Source organism: Strongylocentrotus purpuratus, unplaced genomic scaffold, assembly GCF_000002235.5.
Source record: "Strongylocentrotus purpuratus isolate Spur 01 unplaced genomic scaffold, Spur_5.0 spur5_scaffold_6, whole genome shotgun sequence".
Lineage (NCBI taxonomy): Eukaryota > Metazoa > Echinodermata > Echinoidea > Camarodonta > Strongylocentrotidae > Strongylocentrotus > Strongylocentrotus purpuratus.
In genome coordinates this window covers 543,703-561,398 of record NW_022145612.1, presented here as the reverse complement: position 1 = coordinate 561,398, position 17,696 = coordinate 543,703, and the positions used below count along the sequence as shown (strand labels likewise).

The following is a 17,696-nucleotide window of genomic DNA, read 5'->3' as shown; positions in this document are numbered from 1 at the left end:
TTGAATACAATCTTACCCCGGGAATACATTGAATAAGGGTGCGATGTCAACAATGCCGTTACCATGACAATCCTTTCCTTGTCACTTCACTGTCGTCTTATCTCTCTTTTTAAATCGATTTCTTTCTAGTATTGTTTCTATTACCACATTATTGATCATTGAGTTGGGTATTGAAAAGATCGATCTGCAACGACCTAACTGAAAATAAGAAAAGACCAATCAGGGATATGTGAGTTTCAAAATTTGACATCATGTACGTTAAACGCCGAAAACTATAGGCCTACAGAAATATTGTTACATGAAAATTTGCTAGTATAGTCCACTCAGGCAAAGAGCGTGGAGAGATTATGCTTATGAAAAACGACGAACAACGAATAACAGAATGATAGAGCGAGAGAGATAGGGATAATAAGAGGATCGAGAGGGAGAAAAGAAAGAGAGAGAGAGAGAGAGAGAAAGAGAGAGAGAGAGAGAGAGAGAGAGAGGGGGGGGGGAGAGAGAAAGAGAGAGGGGGAGAGACTGAAAGGGAGAGAGAGAGAGGGATGAGAGATAAGTGAGGAGAGAGAGTAGGGAGGAGAGTAGAATAAGAGATATAGGGAGAAGGAATAGAAGCAAGAGAAACGAGAGAGGAAGACTTCCAAAGTAGATGGGAGGAAATTAATGTGAAGAGACTAATAAATAAATATTGAAAGAGCATACATTTTGCAGAGGGAGCTCCGAGAACGTATCTTTCGAGATGATCCCATAATGTCAGTTTCTCTTTTTTTTTCCGTGAGGCACGTGTTCATCTATATTGTTAATGTTATTCATGCCAAATGACAACATTCTATTATTATATCAATGAAGATGATAATAAAAACGATTGCAACAAATGAAGAAAAAAACGTGGAATTCCTTAATCTTCGATGTCGTCTTTACTATGTATTTCTCCTGTTATTCTTATCCCCTCCATATCCAATATCACTTCAGTTGTTGAACTCTCTCTCTCTATAAATCTCTCACTACCCTTGTCCGCCCCATTTCTCTCTCCCCTTCTTTCTCTATCATTCTCTCTTTCACTACCCCCGTCTGCCCATGCATCTCTCTCTCCTTTCTCTCTCTCTCTCTTTCACTCTCTGTCTCTCTCGCTCTCTTTTCTATTTATCAATCTCTTACTACCCCGTCCGCCGCCATCTCGCCTTCCTTATCTGTCTGTCTCTATCTTTCTCTCTCTATCTCTCACATCCCGTCGGTCTGTCTCATACCCCGTTCTCTTTCACTACCCCGTCCGACCCCATTCCTCTCTTTCTCTTGTATTTTTCTTTCTCCTTTCTTTTTTCCAACCCCCCCCTTCTCTCTCTCTTCCTCATTCTCTCTATATTCACCCTCTATTCTCTCCTTCTATCAGTCTACTAGTCCCCCCCCCCCCATTCTCTCTCTCTCTCTCTCTCTTTCACTACCCTGTCCGCCCCACCTCTCTCTCTCTCTCTCTCTCTCCATCATTTTACTATTCATTTTTCTTCATGCACAACTAGCTTGGAATTTTAATGTTCAAGTAATACAAGTCTACACCTTTTCTATTCTCCCATGTCAAGTGCAAAAATATAAATGGCTTTATTGCAAAAAATCCACCTACATAAACAGTCGGTGAGAAATGTTACATGTAATGAAGTTACAATTTATCATAGTGTTAGCTATTATATACCATGTGAATGTAGCCAAGTAATGTTAAATCATCAGTCTGAATTTGTCTTAGATTTCAACCACCAAACTGGAGCTTTGTTTCTTCTCAGTTCATCTTTAAGAACATATTTTTCTTTCTCTTTTCAATTACATGATAACACCATTTATTCATTTTCCTCCCATTATCCGACCAGCGGATGAGAATCATGTAGAAAAAAAAACTATGCCTTGTTCAAAGTAGATGCCAACAGACATATCTAAAGCCTGTGAGAACATCATGAGCGCAGAAGGAATGGAAATACAGGAAACTGTCCATTGCAGGATCAACTCATTTTCCTTTTGACTGATCTTTACGGAACAGCACCACAAACTGATGTTTACTTTTTTTTAATCCTATGAAGTATTCACCTTTATCAACACACAAGTCTCACATTGTAAATATTTGACAGCAGTATTGCTCACTTGTTGGTTCTTTTTACCCATTAGTATTTTTAAAATAAATCCCCTTCGTCCGATTCCTTCATATCATTTTGATAGATTTGTAAACCAAACTATTACCGATACAACAGCGAGAACATGATTACTTCTGCTCACTTATCTACAAGTAAGTTATGAAATTAATGCCATGTTCATCAGATCACAATAGTACTTTTGTTGATATAAATATAAGTATCACACACGAAATAGACTTGCAGGCAAGGTATCTAGATAAAAGCAATGAAATCAACACCTTGCAAAACTCGTTCAATCGTAAGATAATTATTAGGCACATTGAAATCAGAATCAGATAACCATACAAATAAAATATTTCTTCAATATATTTTCTCTTTAAAAAAGCTCTCATTCTTCAAGAAGTACCAGTGAGTCGGAGGGTGTAACTAACTTGAAAGACATTGGAATATTTGGTAAAGATACAACTTTTAATCCTGCAAGCACAAATGATTTCTGGACCACACTTTATCAAGAAAAACTCAAAACATCACAAGAAAGCAAAGTATTCGCAGTTTGAGTGACTAAGAAAACATTGTCTCATGAAAGAATTATAAACATTGTATAAAACATATTCCTTCTACTAGAGACCAATCTTCCTCTAACACCAATCAATATTCTCCAAAAGGACTGAAACCCATCTGTATGAACTCTGTACTACAATGAAAGATATTAAGTACACCAATATACATTGAAAAAAGTGCTTTTTATAATACACGTAATAAGGACATGATGACAACTAGACATAAGAAATTATGAATTTCTATGTAAAAATTATAGATATATCTTATATTTACAATGTTCTCATGTACATGTTGAAATACTTATGGAAAGATGAACAAATTAAGTTTATCTAGAAACACAGATGAGTAGAATATAAACAGCTTGTGTGCAACATTTAAAGAGTTTTTGTGTCATTCTATTGTTAGATGTCAGGACTAGGCTTGTCTATTAAACTATTTACTTGAAGTGACTTACTCCAATAATAACCACCAATAATTCGCACAACTTATACTTTTTGATTATGTGTATATTTTCTGAAAATAGACATTCCAACTCTCCAGTAATATATGAAGTAGTTACTCCCAAGGAGCCCACTGTAACACCATGGATTACTCGGAGTAATCTATGACACTTATTCAGAAAAATCCAGCCATCTTTTTGAATTCGCAACATATTAATGGTTTTGAGAAGTTGTGTCACAAATGCAAATAACTTGCAATAGAATCTGCGAACCAATTTGAACAGATATATAACATTGGTCTTCAAACATTGAGGCATGAGGCATGCACCTTGACTGTCATAATAGCTCTTATGTTAAACAGGACCTGACTTGGTAAGATTAGTAAGCTTCTCAGGGTGCATTCTAAAGTAGACCACAGCACCAATGATCAAGACTGCTGCTGCAATACATCCTATGACAATACCAGCAATCTGGCCAGCATTACTTGATCCTGTAGCTACATAAGTCCCACCACTCTGTGTCTCTACAGCTAGAGCATTGCCTTGTCTGCTGAATTCAACCTTCTCCCAAGTTGTAAAGGATTCTGGGTCGCTACGGAAGAGCTCAACGACATCTGAAGTAGATCCGTTGAGGAAGAGGCGAAGAGTGAAGGTCTCATCAGCGGTGGTGATTTGACCGGTGGGGTAGATGGTCACAAAGTTACTCTCTATCTTATCTCCTGGGATATCATCTGGTGAACCATCAACTCGCTCTATCTCCCACTTACCCTGCTGGGGATCCCATTCAACAACCTTGATGTCTTCTAAATGATCCAGGGAACCTCGACCAAAGTTCAGCTCACTACACATTACAAAAAAGAAAGGTTATGATGATACAAACAATGCCACTTTGATTGAAAACCGTTCAGTTTGATGATATGGAACATAGCATGAAGAATGACTGGTAGCTCAATGATAACATGGTCTCTCTGGGAGCGGACATGTGCAGAATTTGATGCACGTTGTTGATGGTCCATTATTTTATTTATACTGGGAATCTCGCTCAACAAGCCTAGCTATTCTGAGATTGCCTTTTTTCCCCTCTCAGTTAAATCAAGCAATATAAAATATTTTGTCGTATTCTCAAACTTAAATGTACTCTGTAATCTTATTTGATTACGAGCATACTTGTCAGTATTTTGTTACTTGTATAATTCATTTGTTCTATTATATATTGTATTACTGTATGGTTTGTATATGTCATTTAATTTGTGGATATTTGAGTGGAAAATAAATCAAATCAAATCAAATCAAATCAAATCAACATAGCTTCATGACTAACTCACCTATGAGAAGTAGTCACATTGCCTCCTGTATAGCCAATAGCACTATAAGCTGTCTGCTCCACACCAACCTTCATACGTCCCTTCTGGCTACGGTTGGAGAAGTTATTATTCCTTGTACACATGTAGTGGTGCGTCCCAGTCTCTGTGACTTTGAGAGGCTTGGCATCAAAATAAGTACCAGCATCATCCAACTCAGACATCTCACCTCGAAATTGACCTGCAAGGTCAAATTGATATGGGTCAAGGGTCAACCACTATGAGATTGCACGGTTACACATACATCAAATTATGTTAGGACTTGAAACCTATAAATACAGCAACATCAAAAGAGATTTCAAATTGCATTAAATTGAAATAACCTACTGATAGATTTACTGAACTACAGACTAGGCCTTAAAATGTTACATCAGAAAAAGGAAGGACTAGTTTCCAAACTATAGGTTCTATTTCTACAATTTAACCTTTCTTAAAATTAAAAATCTTCAGATGACTTACCTGGTTGCAGAACAGCCATGTTTATGAGAGTCTGAGCAGCTAATCCCACAAATGATGTATCTGCTAGATGTTTAGGATAGCTGTTACCATACTGCCCACTCACACCAAACGGTTCATAGTAGGCTCCTGTACCTTCCTCATAGTTCTGTTCTTTGAGCAAAGCAATGTTGCTACGGTCAGTCCCTTGACGGCCTTGACCATCATTATTGTTTGGATTTGAATTGGATCCAGTCCATCTAAACAACAAATCAAAGATTGTCAACGGGATGGATTAAATCATTCATAAAGTAAAGATTGGAAGAGAAAGAAGAATTCTGAGATTATATGGTCTTTGAATTGGATCCAGTCCATCTAAACAACAAATCAAAGATTGTCAACAGGATGGATTAAATCATTCATAAAGTAAAGATTGGAGGAGAAAGAAGAATTCTGAGATTATATGGTCTTTGAATTGGATCCAGTCCATCTAAACAACAAACCATAGATCATCAAACAGGATGGATTAAAACATTCATAAAGTAAAGATTGGAGGAGAAAGAAGTATTCTGAGATTATATGGTATTTGAATTGGATCCAGTCCATCTAAACAATAAATCAAAGATTGTCAAACAGGATGGATTAAATCATTCATAAAGTGAAGATTGGAGGAAAAAGAAGAATTCTAAGATTATATGGTCTCTGCAATGAAAATACATGAAGCCAGGATGCAGGAGAAATATCATATCTGAAGATTATGCCTAATTACTACTGTGTCATTATGAGAGAAACATTGTTTTTATTCATACAGTTTGCATTAAAGCTTGGAAAATATAAATGATTGTCATTAATGAAGTTCCACACTTTTCTTCAAGAAAATAGTTTGAGAACGTATGTCGTACTATTAAGCTAAACAGGATTTAAATTGACTTTTTCGTGATTCTGAAAACAATCCCTTTTAGCTACTTACTGTGGATGAACGAAATCTCCAGGCATCATTTCCAAATTATTTGGAACAAAATCATATTCCACTCCGGGAAAGACTTGAACAATGTTGCCTCGTTTGCCTCTTACGTTGAGATTGTACACAGTGTTAGCAGCGACCTCTGCAGGCTTAGCACGAATGGCAAAGGTATGAGACCTGAATGGAGAAAAAAAATGGCATGGTTGTGATTCAAGAGGGGTTTACAACTTTTCAAATAAAAATGAATCATTGAATTGTATATGGTAAGTGTACATTAAACTGGTTGAAAAACAGCTCCTTCAGTCTTGCCTTTTTTACAGCATATTTACATAATGCACCTTGAAAGAAAGAAGAAAAAAAATCAGTCATCATAACTAATGAAATTTCTCTTTTTTCGGGGGAGGGGGGGGGGGGAGTGAGAGAGAGAGAGAGTTTAGTCTGTCATTATAATTTCAATATTTTTTCATTTTGTCTTTTATTACTACATGGGTATGTTACTGTCTAACACTGTGGGCTGATTTTGTGACATGCCATACAATTATTACTGGTACCTTCAATAAAAACTCACAGGAATGATGGATGACAAACACAATACATGCTGCCTAGTATGTAATATGAGCTTTATGACAACAGTAAAAGTTTCATATTTCATAAAGCTATCAAAGCATCTCATTCTGCACACAAAACCTTTTCTATGTATCTTGTTCTTACCTGTCTTGAAACGTCCTACCAAGTTGAGCTGTGTTAATAGCAAGTTGTAGATTGAAGTTATCTCCATTAGCAGCATCAGTGAACATCTCAACGTTAGGATTGTTCTCAAAGACATAGCCTCTATCCTCAGCTTCTTCTGCTGTTAAACCATATCTACAACAAAATCATTGCAGAGTAGTTGTTTTAGTGATTGATTATTTATTTACAGAATATAACAAACATAATATAATGACAGAATTATTTCCAAAGGATCACCCTGCTCAGCTGTGCTATTATGACAGCACAGCTGTCCCACTGAAGAGTTCTAAGACAACAATATAGTTTCTTATTCATGTTACAAGATTGTATTGTTAGATAAAACATTGCATATTGTCTTGATCTTGATCTGAATCCTCTTGGCTCAAACATATTTCTGGCAGAAAAAGCTAACTATATCTTACACATGTATTTAAAGTTTACATTTTTCAAATGAAACATTTATGTATAATCCTTTAATCTATAAATGATTATGAATTAATGCCAACAAGTAATTTCATTGAAATATGACTTACCCCTAAAGCCACTAAATATTGTCTACAACCTACCTTGTATATACATCAAGTGTGCTCTCTTGGTTTCCCTCTGCATTTAGTTCAGCTGTAGTGGAACCATCCCAGCCATCAAACTCACCAGTAGAAATGTTATACCTGGGTATACAACAAAGACCCTTCTTTATCAGTTTGATGTGTAACAACATGAGTTTTACAATGATATCATAGAAAGTTATATAAGTTTGGTAATACAAAAAAACATATTCAGTTCAGTGTGAAAAATGAAGACGAAAGGGTACTGCCACAAACTGGTATAAAATGAACAACATACCAGCATACTCTGTGTAAATAAAAGAGCAACATTCTAGTACCCGGTATAGCATGTATCATATACTGGAGTAACCCGTATTATGTAATGATAATAAAGGATTAATTACCTTATACGTAAAACACAACTCTCACTAAGAGTTTCAGGGATAGTCCAGTTGTAGGTGTTAGGCTGTCCGTTGACTCCGTTACCAAGGTGATTATCTCTACTCCAATGGTTTTCTCTGCATGCTGGAGCTGACATGTTAAATGAAGCATATTCCTTCCAGACTCCAAAGGTTGCATTACCCCCAGCAGCATTCTCTATCTCTACAGCCTGCACAAAATGAATGAGTAAACAAAATGATATTACCACTACAATGGAAGTATACACTGGATGTTCATGAGCGAAGGAATTTAATTGTACACCGTAAGCTAATATCTACATTTTATGTTACAATGACGGAGTGACTGCATGATAAGCTACAAATGCACAGTATTGTTTGGATTCATTTACATTTCTTTCTATCTACTGCTATTACAATAAGTTAGTTTAAATAAGAAACTGGCCTGTTCACTGCCTTAGTCTGGGAGGAATTAATAATGGAGAAAGACAAATATAAATACAAAGAAATGCCAATATAAATTATTTTCTTTAAATAGGGGAAATGATATTCTGGTATAACATGCTTAACTTCATGGCTTTTGTTTTTAAAAATAGCTGTAGTCATACCAGGCTGTCATTTACTAAGAAAAGGTGTATTGTATGAGCTTATATATTGAGATTGCTTTGAGTATCCTTGAGTCTACCTGCTCCCTATCTTACCTCACATGCCTCCTTAGTGATAGGAATGACTGGCCGGTTACGATTAGCATTCCTGTTTTCTTGTAAATAGGAGAAGGGAAGGTCACAAGCCCATCGTGATTTCACATTTTGACTTTCAGTTTGGTAGTACTCGCATCGCTCTGCATCATTCGTGAAAACAGCAATGTCCTTCATGCATCAAAGGGAGAATACAAAAAACATGTTATCAAATAAAATCTGATAATAGATCATTTATTGATCTTAAACAAAACAACAGTATGAAAAGTCAGCACTAGAAGATAGCAGTAAAAGTAATGATCTCTTCTTATCTAATTCAATAAACTTAAAAAACAATGTCTGAATTACAGTTCCTGAGATATACAAATAATATTATGCTAAACTGACGGGTGGGGGGGGGGGGGGGGGGTGTCAGTCTTAACAGGTAGCATTCAATAATTGTGGCTATAATTGAGTCTGTAAAGATTGTGGGTAATTGAAGTTTGTGAAATTGAAGTTTTATAAGACCAACAAAAAATATTTGAAGGAAATGCACAAGAGAAAAGGAATCTAAGCAAGTTCACAATTGGGAAAAATCTTTACTTTAAAGAGTTGTCATGATTTTTTTTTTTTTTTTTTTTTTTTTTTTTGGGGGGGGGGGTGGGGGCAATGTATACCCCACACCTGCATAACTGATACACTTCTACCAATTACCATCCCTGGGGAGTTTTTCACAAAGACTAAGATGATCAACTTTGAGTTGAACTTAACTATGGCAGGCCGTTCATCCCACTGTTTGCTCTCACCATTTACTGGCATTGGTCTCTCAAGGGACGTACAAATCATGTTCACAATTCTACAGAAATTACATTTTTTGATCGTTCATATTATGAGAGCAATCAGTGGCATGAATGGCCTGCCATAGTTAAGTCCAACTTAAAGTCGACCTTAGTCTTTGTGAAACACCCCTAGGACTAGCACCCCTAGGGCTAGCACCCCAGGTAGGTAATACTTACACCCCTCCAGTGCTATTTCTACCACTTACCATCCATGGGGTAGGACCCCAGTAAGGGTAATGATCCCTCTCTTCTGGACACTCATACCCCCTCCTAGTTCCTTGTGGATTCTGTCTGGTATACCTTGCAGTCTCCCCGTTAAGGTTCTATATATTGTGAAACACAAAAGTATGCTTTTAGTGGGATGCTACTGAAGTGAGCTAGAGAAAGAACACAGGGGGCACATGTAGTTCACGCATCCTTTCTTTACAGGGAAGTAAATGTACAAGTTTTCAACCTTCACCATCAAACTTTATCAAACATATAACATACATTTTGTTAATGTAACACTTATCCCTCAAAAAGATTATATAGTGCTCAATGTCTAACATATATGTAATAAAGATAATAATTTAATAGTAATTGTCATAAAATCACATTGTAAACAGATGCATCTTCCGTAAAATAAACAGTTAAATACCTATGATAGCTTCTCTCAAAGTACATGTCATACTGTGCTTAAACTGTATATGAGTAGAACATTGATCCATGCCAGATATACAGGACACATTTAATCATTGAATAATAGTGAAATATAATTGGAAAGCAACACATTTCGGGTGCCAATTGTTGCTTTTCTCTTTATACAACAAAGCACAGATTGTTATTTCTGGTTGGTTGGATACAAAGAAGAGAGCTACAAAGGGAATAATGGTACTTACCTGGTCAGCTGTAAAGAGGTTGGCCTCACGTTGGCGAATCTTACAATTGAGGTAGTTATCAAAGTTCTCATTCATACCATATCGGATGTCTGTGTTACAGTCATAATTATAACACTGGTTAGGGTTCTCAGGGATGGTTCTATACAACAACAAAAAACAAAAACAAATACCAATCACTTTAGCATAAAACCAAGTATACAAGAACAAGCAGAAAATCCATTGGACTTCATTGAAATTTTGAACACACAGTTTCAATAACACAACTACTAAAGACAAACAACAGCTTGTAAAAGTGTGGATGTGGTGGTTACCTTAGGCCTAAAAAAAAAAATTGATGACTTGGCGTAACCCGCCCGACCCTATTTTTATCGCCGACCCTACGTTTTTTTTTTTTTTTTTTGATAAAGGATTCTTAAATACTGGAGACATTTTTTAACTGTTTGTTATTACAGAGCCATTCACAATTGTAAATATTTTCACAAGTTGTAATTGGCTACTCTTTTTTTTAAACCCTCCTTCTTCAAGATTTTGGATACATGTATTAATGTTAACATGTTAACCTCTAGACAAGTTATAAAAATGCTAGTCAATACATTGTGAAAATACTAATATTTGTGAACAGCCCTTCTAAACCTAAATATTCACCTGTTTATCCTGTTGAAGACAGTGTCTGAGATATCTCAGGCTGGGGTCTGTTGGAAACCTATTAATGCGTTCATATGTTTGCATTTTATGTGCATGAGGGTGTATGTACATGTACATGTATGTATGCAGGGGGGGGGGCCAGGTGTATGTATGCATCCCCCAGGTCCCAAGGTGATCAAGATTTCAACAATTTCTTGCTCACTTTGCTCACACAGTGTGTGTGTCCATATATGTGTGTGTCCATATATATGTGTGTGTGTGCGTGGAGTTATTTGAACATATTGTGGTCTACCCCTCTCATCAGATCATCCCCAAGGTCTGAGGACCTATCTACGTCACTGTATGTATGTATGTGTATGAATGGCTAATTTCATGTATGCAAATATAAGCAACAACAACAAAAAAACAAAAAAAACAAAAAAAAACAAAAAAAAAATCGCCCTACCTACCCTAATTTTCAGTGACCCGTTACGCCAAGTCATCAATTTTTTTTTTAGGCCTTATTCTTTTACTTCCAATTTTTTTGGTGACTTACACTTACATGTTTAATGAGAAATGATCACCCACCCCCCCCCCCCAAAAAAAAAAAAATGTTGCTATTACTGGGTATATAAACATTGAAAGTGGATTTAAAATCAGAATTGTGGAAGGAGACTAGGGATAGGTATCAACAACTTAATATAACACCATTATGGTTCATCATTTCATAGAAGAAATTGATTTTTTCCCCTTCAAATTGGCAATACCGGTATGTAGAGCTCTGTATTTGAAATTTCTTTCAATCTCTAAGATTGGCAGCATGAAGAGCAAACTCACGTGGTAGTAGTTCCATCTCTGACCCATTCTCCACACATGTATTGCATAACAAGCTCACAATTGGCATTTGGATCTCCACAGCTGTGCTGGTTAGTCCTAATAAACAAAAATCAATACATTAATTAGACTTATATGAAGCACAATTGTTACAGGTATATTGTAGCATTACATGAAACTAGTGAATGAAATACATGTAAGTCCACTTGTAAAACACAAAGTGGCTGCCAATGAAACTATAATGTGTTGCAAGTCTGGAAGATAGGCCTATCGGTAGGCCTACTGCCTGGCTGTGCATAACACAAAGGATGTTAATTAAAAGAAAGCTGTACTACTACTACTACTACTACTACTACTACTACTACTATTACTACTACTATTACTACTCCTATTACTACTCCTATTACTACTACTATTACTACTACACACTGTACTACTACTACTACTACTACGGTCAAACCTGCTTTAGTGACCACCTGTCTATAAAGACCACATGTTTTGTTTCCCTTGAAACATGTACTAAAGGAACCTGTCTACAAAGACCACCTGTCTATAAAGACCACTTTTTGTGTTTCCCTTGGGTGGTTGCTTTAGACAGGTTTGACTGTATTTGATATTTATGTAGCATATTACATTCCAAGAATATATGACTCTATGTAGCATGTACATGTTAAGTAGAAGCCATTATTTGTACAGGCATTTTTAGTGTTTAGTGGAAGCTATATCCATGTACACCCTAGCTAATTACTCATCACTTGATTTGATCGCCAAACCCATTTTTTGACTAAACCATCTGATGTCATTCTGTGCCTCATAGTGAAACATTACAACTGTTGCTAAGGAATATGATCAGCCTCACCAGACGTAGAGACAGGAAGTGATTAATGACAGGTCAATTAAATGGCCTCTCTCGATCCCTGGGCATCAATCTATCTGATTAACTTACTATTATTACTAAGGTTAAGGTCGTAGAGAGGAATAATTTCTAGTGGAATAATGGCATTACTGTAGCTTGATCATTGCAGTTATTTTGGAACATTAATAAATCTACATCACTCGTGTCTTTCATCATGGCATTTAAAAAGAATTAATATGTTAAGAATGCACCATGCAGGGGATAAAAAGATTATGTATCTCTGCAGATATTTATCTATACCAGTATATTCCAAAATGGGGAAAATGATGTATATTTCGTTCATCTAAAATTAAGTATTATTAAACAGGGTTAACACTGCTACATTAGGAAATGTTGTGAGACTATTTCATTTGATAGGATGCTAAGGGCTCATCTCACCATTCTATTGGTAGTACTGAACCAGCAGTGTAGTACAAACTACCCACATTGTAACCTCCTCGATTGTTGTTCTGGGAGTCAAACATTCTGTGAAAATACAAGTAAAAAGCATAAACTGTCAAAATGTGTTCTCCTAAAAATTTGCTTTAAAACATTACATCCATTTAACAATTAGAAAAAAAAGTCACGTTCAAACACTTCAAAAACTAAGCTTTTGTATTCCTTAGTCATGACAAACTGAAATGTCATCTAAAGCTGAATTACATCTACTACTGTATGAAAACTATTTTTGTTTTTTTATTAATTTTGTGAAATATTGTACCATCATAATACCATAACAAATTATTACCTGTATATATAGCATGTGTATTCTGACTACATAGCCCTTTTTGGCATATGTGCAACAATTTAATGACTGTCATATAATGTCTCATTATCTCACACAATGAAAGCAAAGACATACAGGAATAGTTCCACGGTTCATCTAATGACAAATGGACATTTGTACAGAATATTTCATATATAGAGTAACCTTCATTATATTTCAACTTGATCAAGAATAACATCTCACCTGTTTCCATTATTTCTCTCTCTTCCATTTTCATCAAGTCTGTTGTTGCTTCCCCTAAAATAAAATAAATCAGAAATTCCAAGTAAGTACTTTGTCACTCTTATCTCATGTCATATGTTATCAAAAGTTGCATCACAAATCCAATTATGATATGCGTCAGGGATCACATATCTCTGTTATATATTTGCCCACTCAAGTATTTCCCTGTAATTTCATTGGTATATCATTTTGTTTCAGAATGAAAAAGTTACAGTAGAAACAAACAAAAATGAAAGTATCAAATCAATTTGATAGAAATATAAACATACTGTACATGATCACTCACAACAAATCACAACTTTAATTTCCCAGAGAAAGTCAACCTGAAATGATAGTACATTTGGGTCCTCTATATTCTGTATAGAGGGATTGGTAAACAGGATGACACTTCAGCCTGTGTTATTCTATTTCCTGGTAAATTCATTTGCATAATAATAGGTTGAGTTCAACCACCCTTGAAGTGCTAAATGTTAATCACATGCATGTAACCTGTCGTGAATTGATCCCATACCATTCAGTATTAGAATAATATCAATATTATTTATTAGTTAATCCTGCCCCTCAGTACGTAAAATTATCAAATATTATAATTATCAATTATTATTTTACTGTTTAAGTTATAAGCTGCATTATCTTGCCCATTTGTAAGTTTGTATCATTATCATACAGTACCTATAAGGGGTTTATAATTTGCCCATTGGCTGAACGAAATCACCCAATGAATTACTTAAAATCAAATTAAAGAAATTTAATAACTGAACCTTGGGCCTCTTCTGACTTTGTGTCAGGGCAGTTTGGTTGGTTGGTGGGTAGTGGAACCATTGAGTAGTTAATACAACATGATACAGTAAGATCACTATTACAATAAATGTTACTGGAGACCCCCATAAACTTATTCAGCTGAATAAGCAGACAATAACAACCCTCTCTGTAAAAGCATGGTATAAGTTTGGCCAGAATATTGTTGGTTGATAGACAATTGACCTATTATTTAGTTGCCAGCCAGTGCAATATAAGATCAATTAGTATGCAATCCTGTATACAACAGTGGTCCTTTATTCATTGTGCAGGTAGGTGAACATTCATTACTGGTACCTCATGTTTTCATTTAGCTACCAATTAGTTTGGGAATGTATCATTATGTCTCCCAACATACACGTGCCAACCAAGTTACCTTCCCCTTATCATTCCCTTTAACTATAGAATGAAATCTTGAAAAAAAATTGTTCTGATATTCTTCAATATTTTCCTCCAGACATCTCTTTCTTTCTACAGATCACAAGGTGAAGATTTGGACACACTGTCAACCTTTAAGTAGCACCTTGCACAATGGCCCTGCTGCCTCAGTTTTCTTTCATTCAAAAAATCTTGGATCAGTCACTATAAAAGGGGGGGGGGGGGGCAAGGGCACTTGCCAAACAGCACATGGTGCCACACTTATATGGAGCTTCAAAATCATTACCCTGGAGACACAATTGTCTCTATGAAATGACAGCTACATACAAGGTTGGCAATAATTAATAGATGGAAAGATACATGCTCGGCCTCAACACAAAGAAATATATAGAATTATATATGTTAATACATTTATATGCTATAATGCACTTATTACTACACCACACATCAAATTGACACCAATTTGCTTTTGACTTTTTTACTCAGCAAAACAAAAGTTGATGCAGGCCAGGAGCTGATAAAAGATAAACTATCAGACTCAATTAGGCCCAAAAGAAAAATATTTTGTATTGCCCTTTGGCCCGGGGCGGTTGGTTGATTTCCCCCCCCCCCTTTTTTTCCCTCTTTGGGCTGATATTTGTCAGTTTTTATTGTTTTTTTACATGTTTTTTTTACATTAATTTTTTGATTCATTAAACTTTTTTCTTCTTCTAAAAAACGGTTTTAAAAAAAAACCTGACGATAGATTTTAAGATTATTGGGTCGGTCGCAAAGGGCAATAAATTTTTTTTTAAAGCCTCATTGTAATATGAGCTGCTTCCTCCTATATCATAATTATACCTTTGAGGCTTTTTTAATATTTTTTTTACTAATTTTGTTTCATTCCTCCAATGTGTAATTCAAACATACAATTGAATGAAATAAATAAATGTTTTCAATGTTTAATTGCTTAAACATAAACGTAATTTAAAAAAAAAAACCCATTACAGTACTGGTACGACAAGCAACAATTGAAAGTAAACTTAAAGTACATTAAATTAATTTATAAGTCAATTGTACATATATTATTCACTTATATAAAAAATATAAAACAACTGGAGGTTATAAAAAAAACTCACACATATATCTTCTGTGAAATGGTATATTGGGATTCTGTATATTGCACACACTGACACACACATATAAGTATAGAACTTTATATACAACTAATTACATGGACTATACCATATAATTATAGAGGCAAGCTATCATTGCAAAATGCCATCATTTTATTATGTTACTCTACATCGTATGTCTACTTTGATTGTGCATAATGTCGACCGTAATGCACATCTCCCATACCAGAATTATCATATTTGTAATGTTACCGTATACGTCCCTTATATAATATGTACATGACTTGGTACAGTACATGCGCACTCGCTAATTACTCACGGATAGTACAGACGTAAAGCCACAAGTCTAAACTAAATATGTTAAGCAACTTACCTTGGGTTGTGCATATAAATATCTGCATTTACCACTGCGATAACCGCTAACACTGCTGCAAATATCTTCATTTTGTTTTTTGACACTGATATTTTAATAGGAAAACATGAGCTCTGCCTCCAAATGACGGTAAATGAGCCCGCTCACTTCTACGTCTGCCAAATTCTACCAGTTGTTATACCCAAAGTCATGCAATTCTATTCCCTCAAATACACCGAATCGCTTGAAGCCCCGCCTGTCACTCAAATATGTAAACAATGATTTTGCGTCAACAAAGTTGATCTTCCTCCGCGCCAAAATAAAAAGTTCTCTATTGTAGAGCAAACTAAAACCTGTTTAACGGCAAGATGACTTGTTTTAGAATACCAGTCAAATTAAACATGTAAAAATCGAGCGATAATGATAATTAAAGGGTCATTAAACGAATCAATAGTTTCATACTTTCCCAATATTGTGTATTAAAGGGGCGTTGACAATTATAAAACCGAATCACATAATGTAGTAAGAGATGCTTTATGACTAGAAGGAAGTTCCACGCTCTGGAGGTTTTGGGTATTTCCGCGTTCCAATGTATTCATAGTGAAAGTATAATTATTTGTTATATACCATGGATTTTACTTGTAAAATCCATGGTTATATATATAACAGATCTACATTACGTACGATGGAGAATATGTGTCCTTTTAAATGGTTCATTCTATTTCTATCAGAGTATACTTCAAGATACTTCAAAACTAACATGCGATTCACGATTTCAACGTAAAAGTGGTTATCATTACTATCTTAATCATCAAATTAATCATCATCATAATCATTTTATTATTAGTGATAGTATTATTATTATTATCATTAGCATTATTGTTATCATTGTGATTATCATGGTCATTATCGTTGTTATCAGTATTATTATTATTATTGTAAATATTGCTATTATTATTATTGTTATTATTATCATTATTATTATTATTGTTATTATTATTATCATGAGCGATCATGGGTGTATACCGTGTATTCTTCTTCTTTTTATTGTTATTATTATCATTATCATGAGAGATCAGGGGTGTATTCTGCCATTGTTTTTATTCAATATATTTTTGATCTGTAGTTCTATAAGAATTCCGTATTCAAACGATATTCTACTCAGAATTTCCGAATATGTTCAGTTTGAAAAATAACGCAAAGGAATGATTTGCGCATGATTTACATAATTTCTTTCCATAAATTGAAAACTTGGGACAACTATAGCATAATAGCTTCCCACTGATGTTTTGAACCCAATATTACTAGTATTATCTCATCAGAATGTATTTTATATTAATGTTATAAATGTTTCTTTACAATATAGGGTCTACATCAGCCCTTGCTTTAATCTGAAAATAAATGAATACGAATCGGACAGCACAGAAAATATTTGTAAAAAAATTCTTATACTAAAAATCTTCAATGACAAGATATAAAGGGGGAAAGAGAGAGACAGGCAGAGCAGAAGATAGAGTGAAATAGAGAGAGAGAGGACAGAGGAGACAGACAGACAGACAGAGAGTGAAAGAGAGAGACAGATAGTGAGCGAGAGAGAGAGAGGATGGGATCAAAATTACAAGTTTTAATTTATATGGTTAATTTAAATTATTTATACTTACAGATACATGTATTAAAAGAACGTCGAAGTTTATATATAATATATATATATATATATATATATATATATATATATATATATATACGATAAG

At 35.0% G+C, this 17,696-nt stretch overlaps 1 protein-coding gene across 1 annotated transcript; it reads right to left on the bottom strand.

Moving 5' to 3' along the window:
• Positions 1 to 1,559: 1,559 nt before the first annotated feature.
• Positions 1,560 to 16,180, bottom strand: LOC577037 (protein DD3-3). The gene is made up of 14 exons (XM_796784.5): positions 15,967 to 16,180; positions 13,264 to 13,317; positions 12,693 to 12,779; positions 11,402 to 11,497; positions 9,941 to 10,079; positions 9,269 to 9,385; positions 8,248 to 8,415; positions 7,553 to 7,758; positions 7,170 to 7,271; positions 6,586 to 6,738; positions 5,881 to 6,051; positions 4,935 to 5,170; positions 4,440 to 4,656; positions 1,560 to 3,955 (listed from the first exon to the last, which is right to left on the bottom strand). The coding sequence occupies exons 1-14, from the start codon at positions 16,035 to 16,037 to the stop codon at positions 3,469 to 3,471; spliced, it is 2,304 nt and encodes a 767-aa protein (XP_801877.1). The 5' UTR covers positions 16,038 to 16,180; the 3' UTR covers positions 1,560 to 3,468.
• Between the last annotated feature and the right edge of the window lie 1,516 nt (positions 16,181 to 17,696).

Excerpts from the sequence above, each read along its gene's own strand:
- LOC577037 (XM_796784.5), bottom strand. The coding sequence starts at position 16,037 with ATGAAGATATTTGCAGCAGTGTTAGCGGTTATCGCAGTGGTAAATGCA. Across the intron at positions 12,780-13,263 it reads GAGAGAAATAATGGAAACAG|AATGTTTGACTCCCAGAACA; the intron begins GTGAGATGTTAT and ends GTATTTTCACAG. Across the intron at positions 6,052-6,585 it reads GGTAGGACGTTTCAAGACAG|GTCTCATACCTTTGCCATTC; the intron begins GTAAGAACAAGA and ends TTCTCCATTCAG.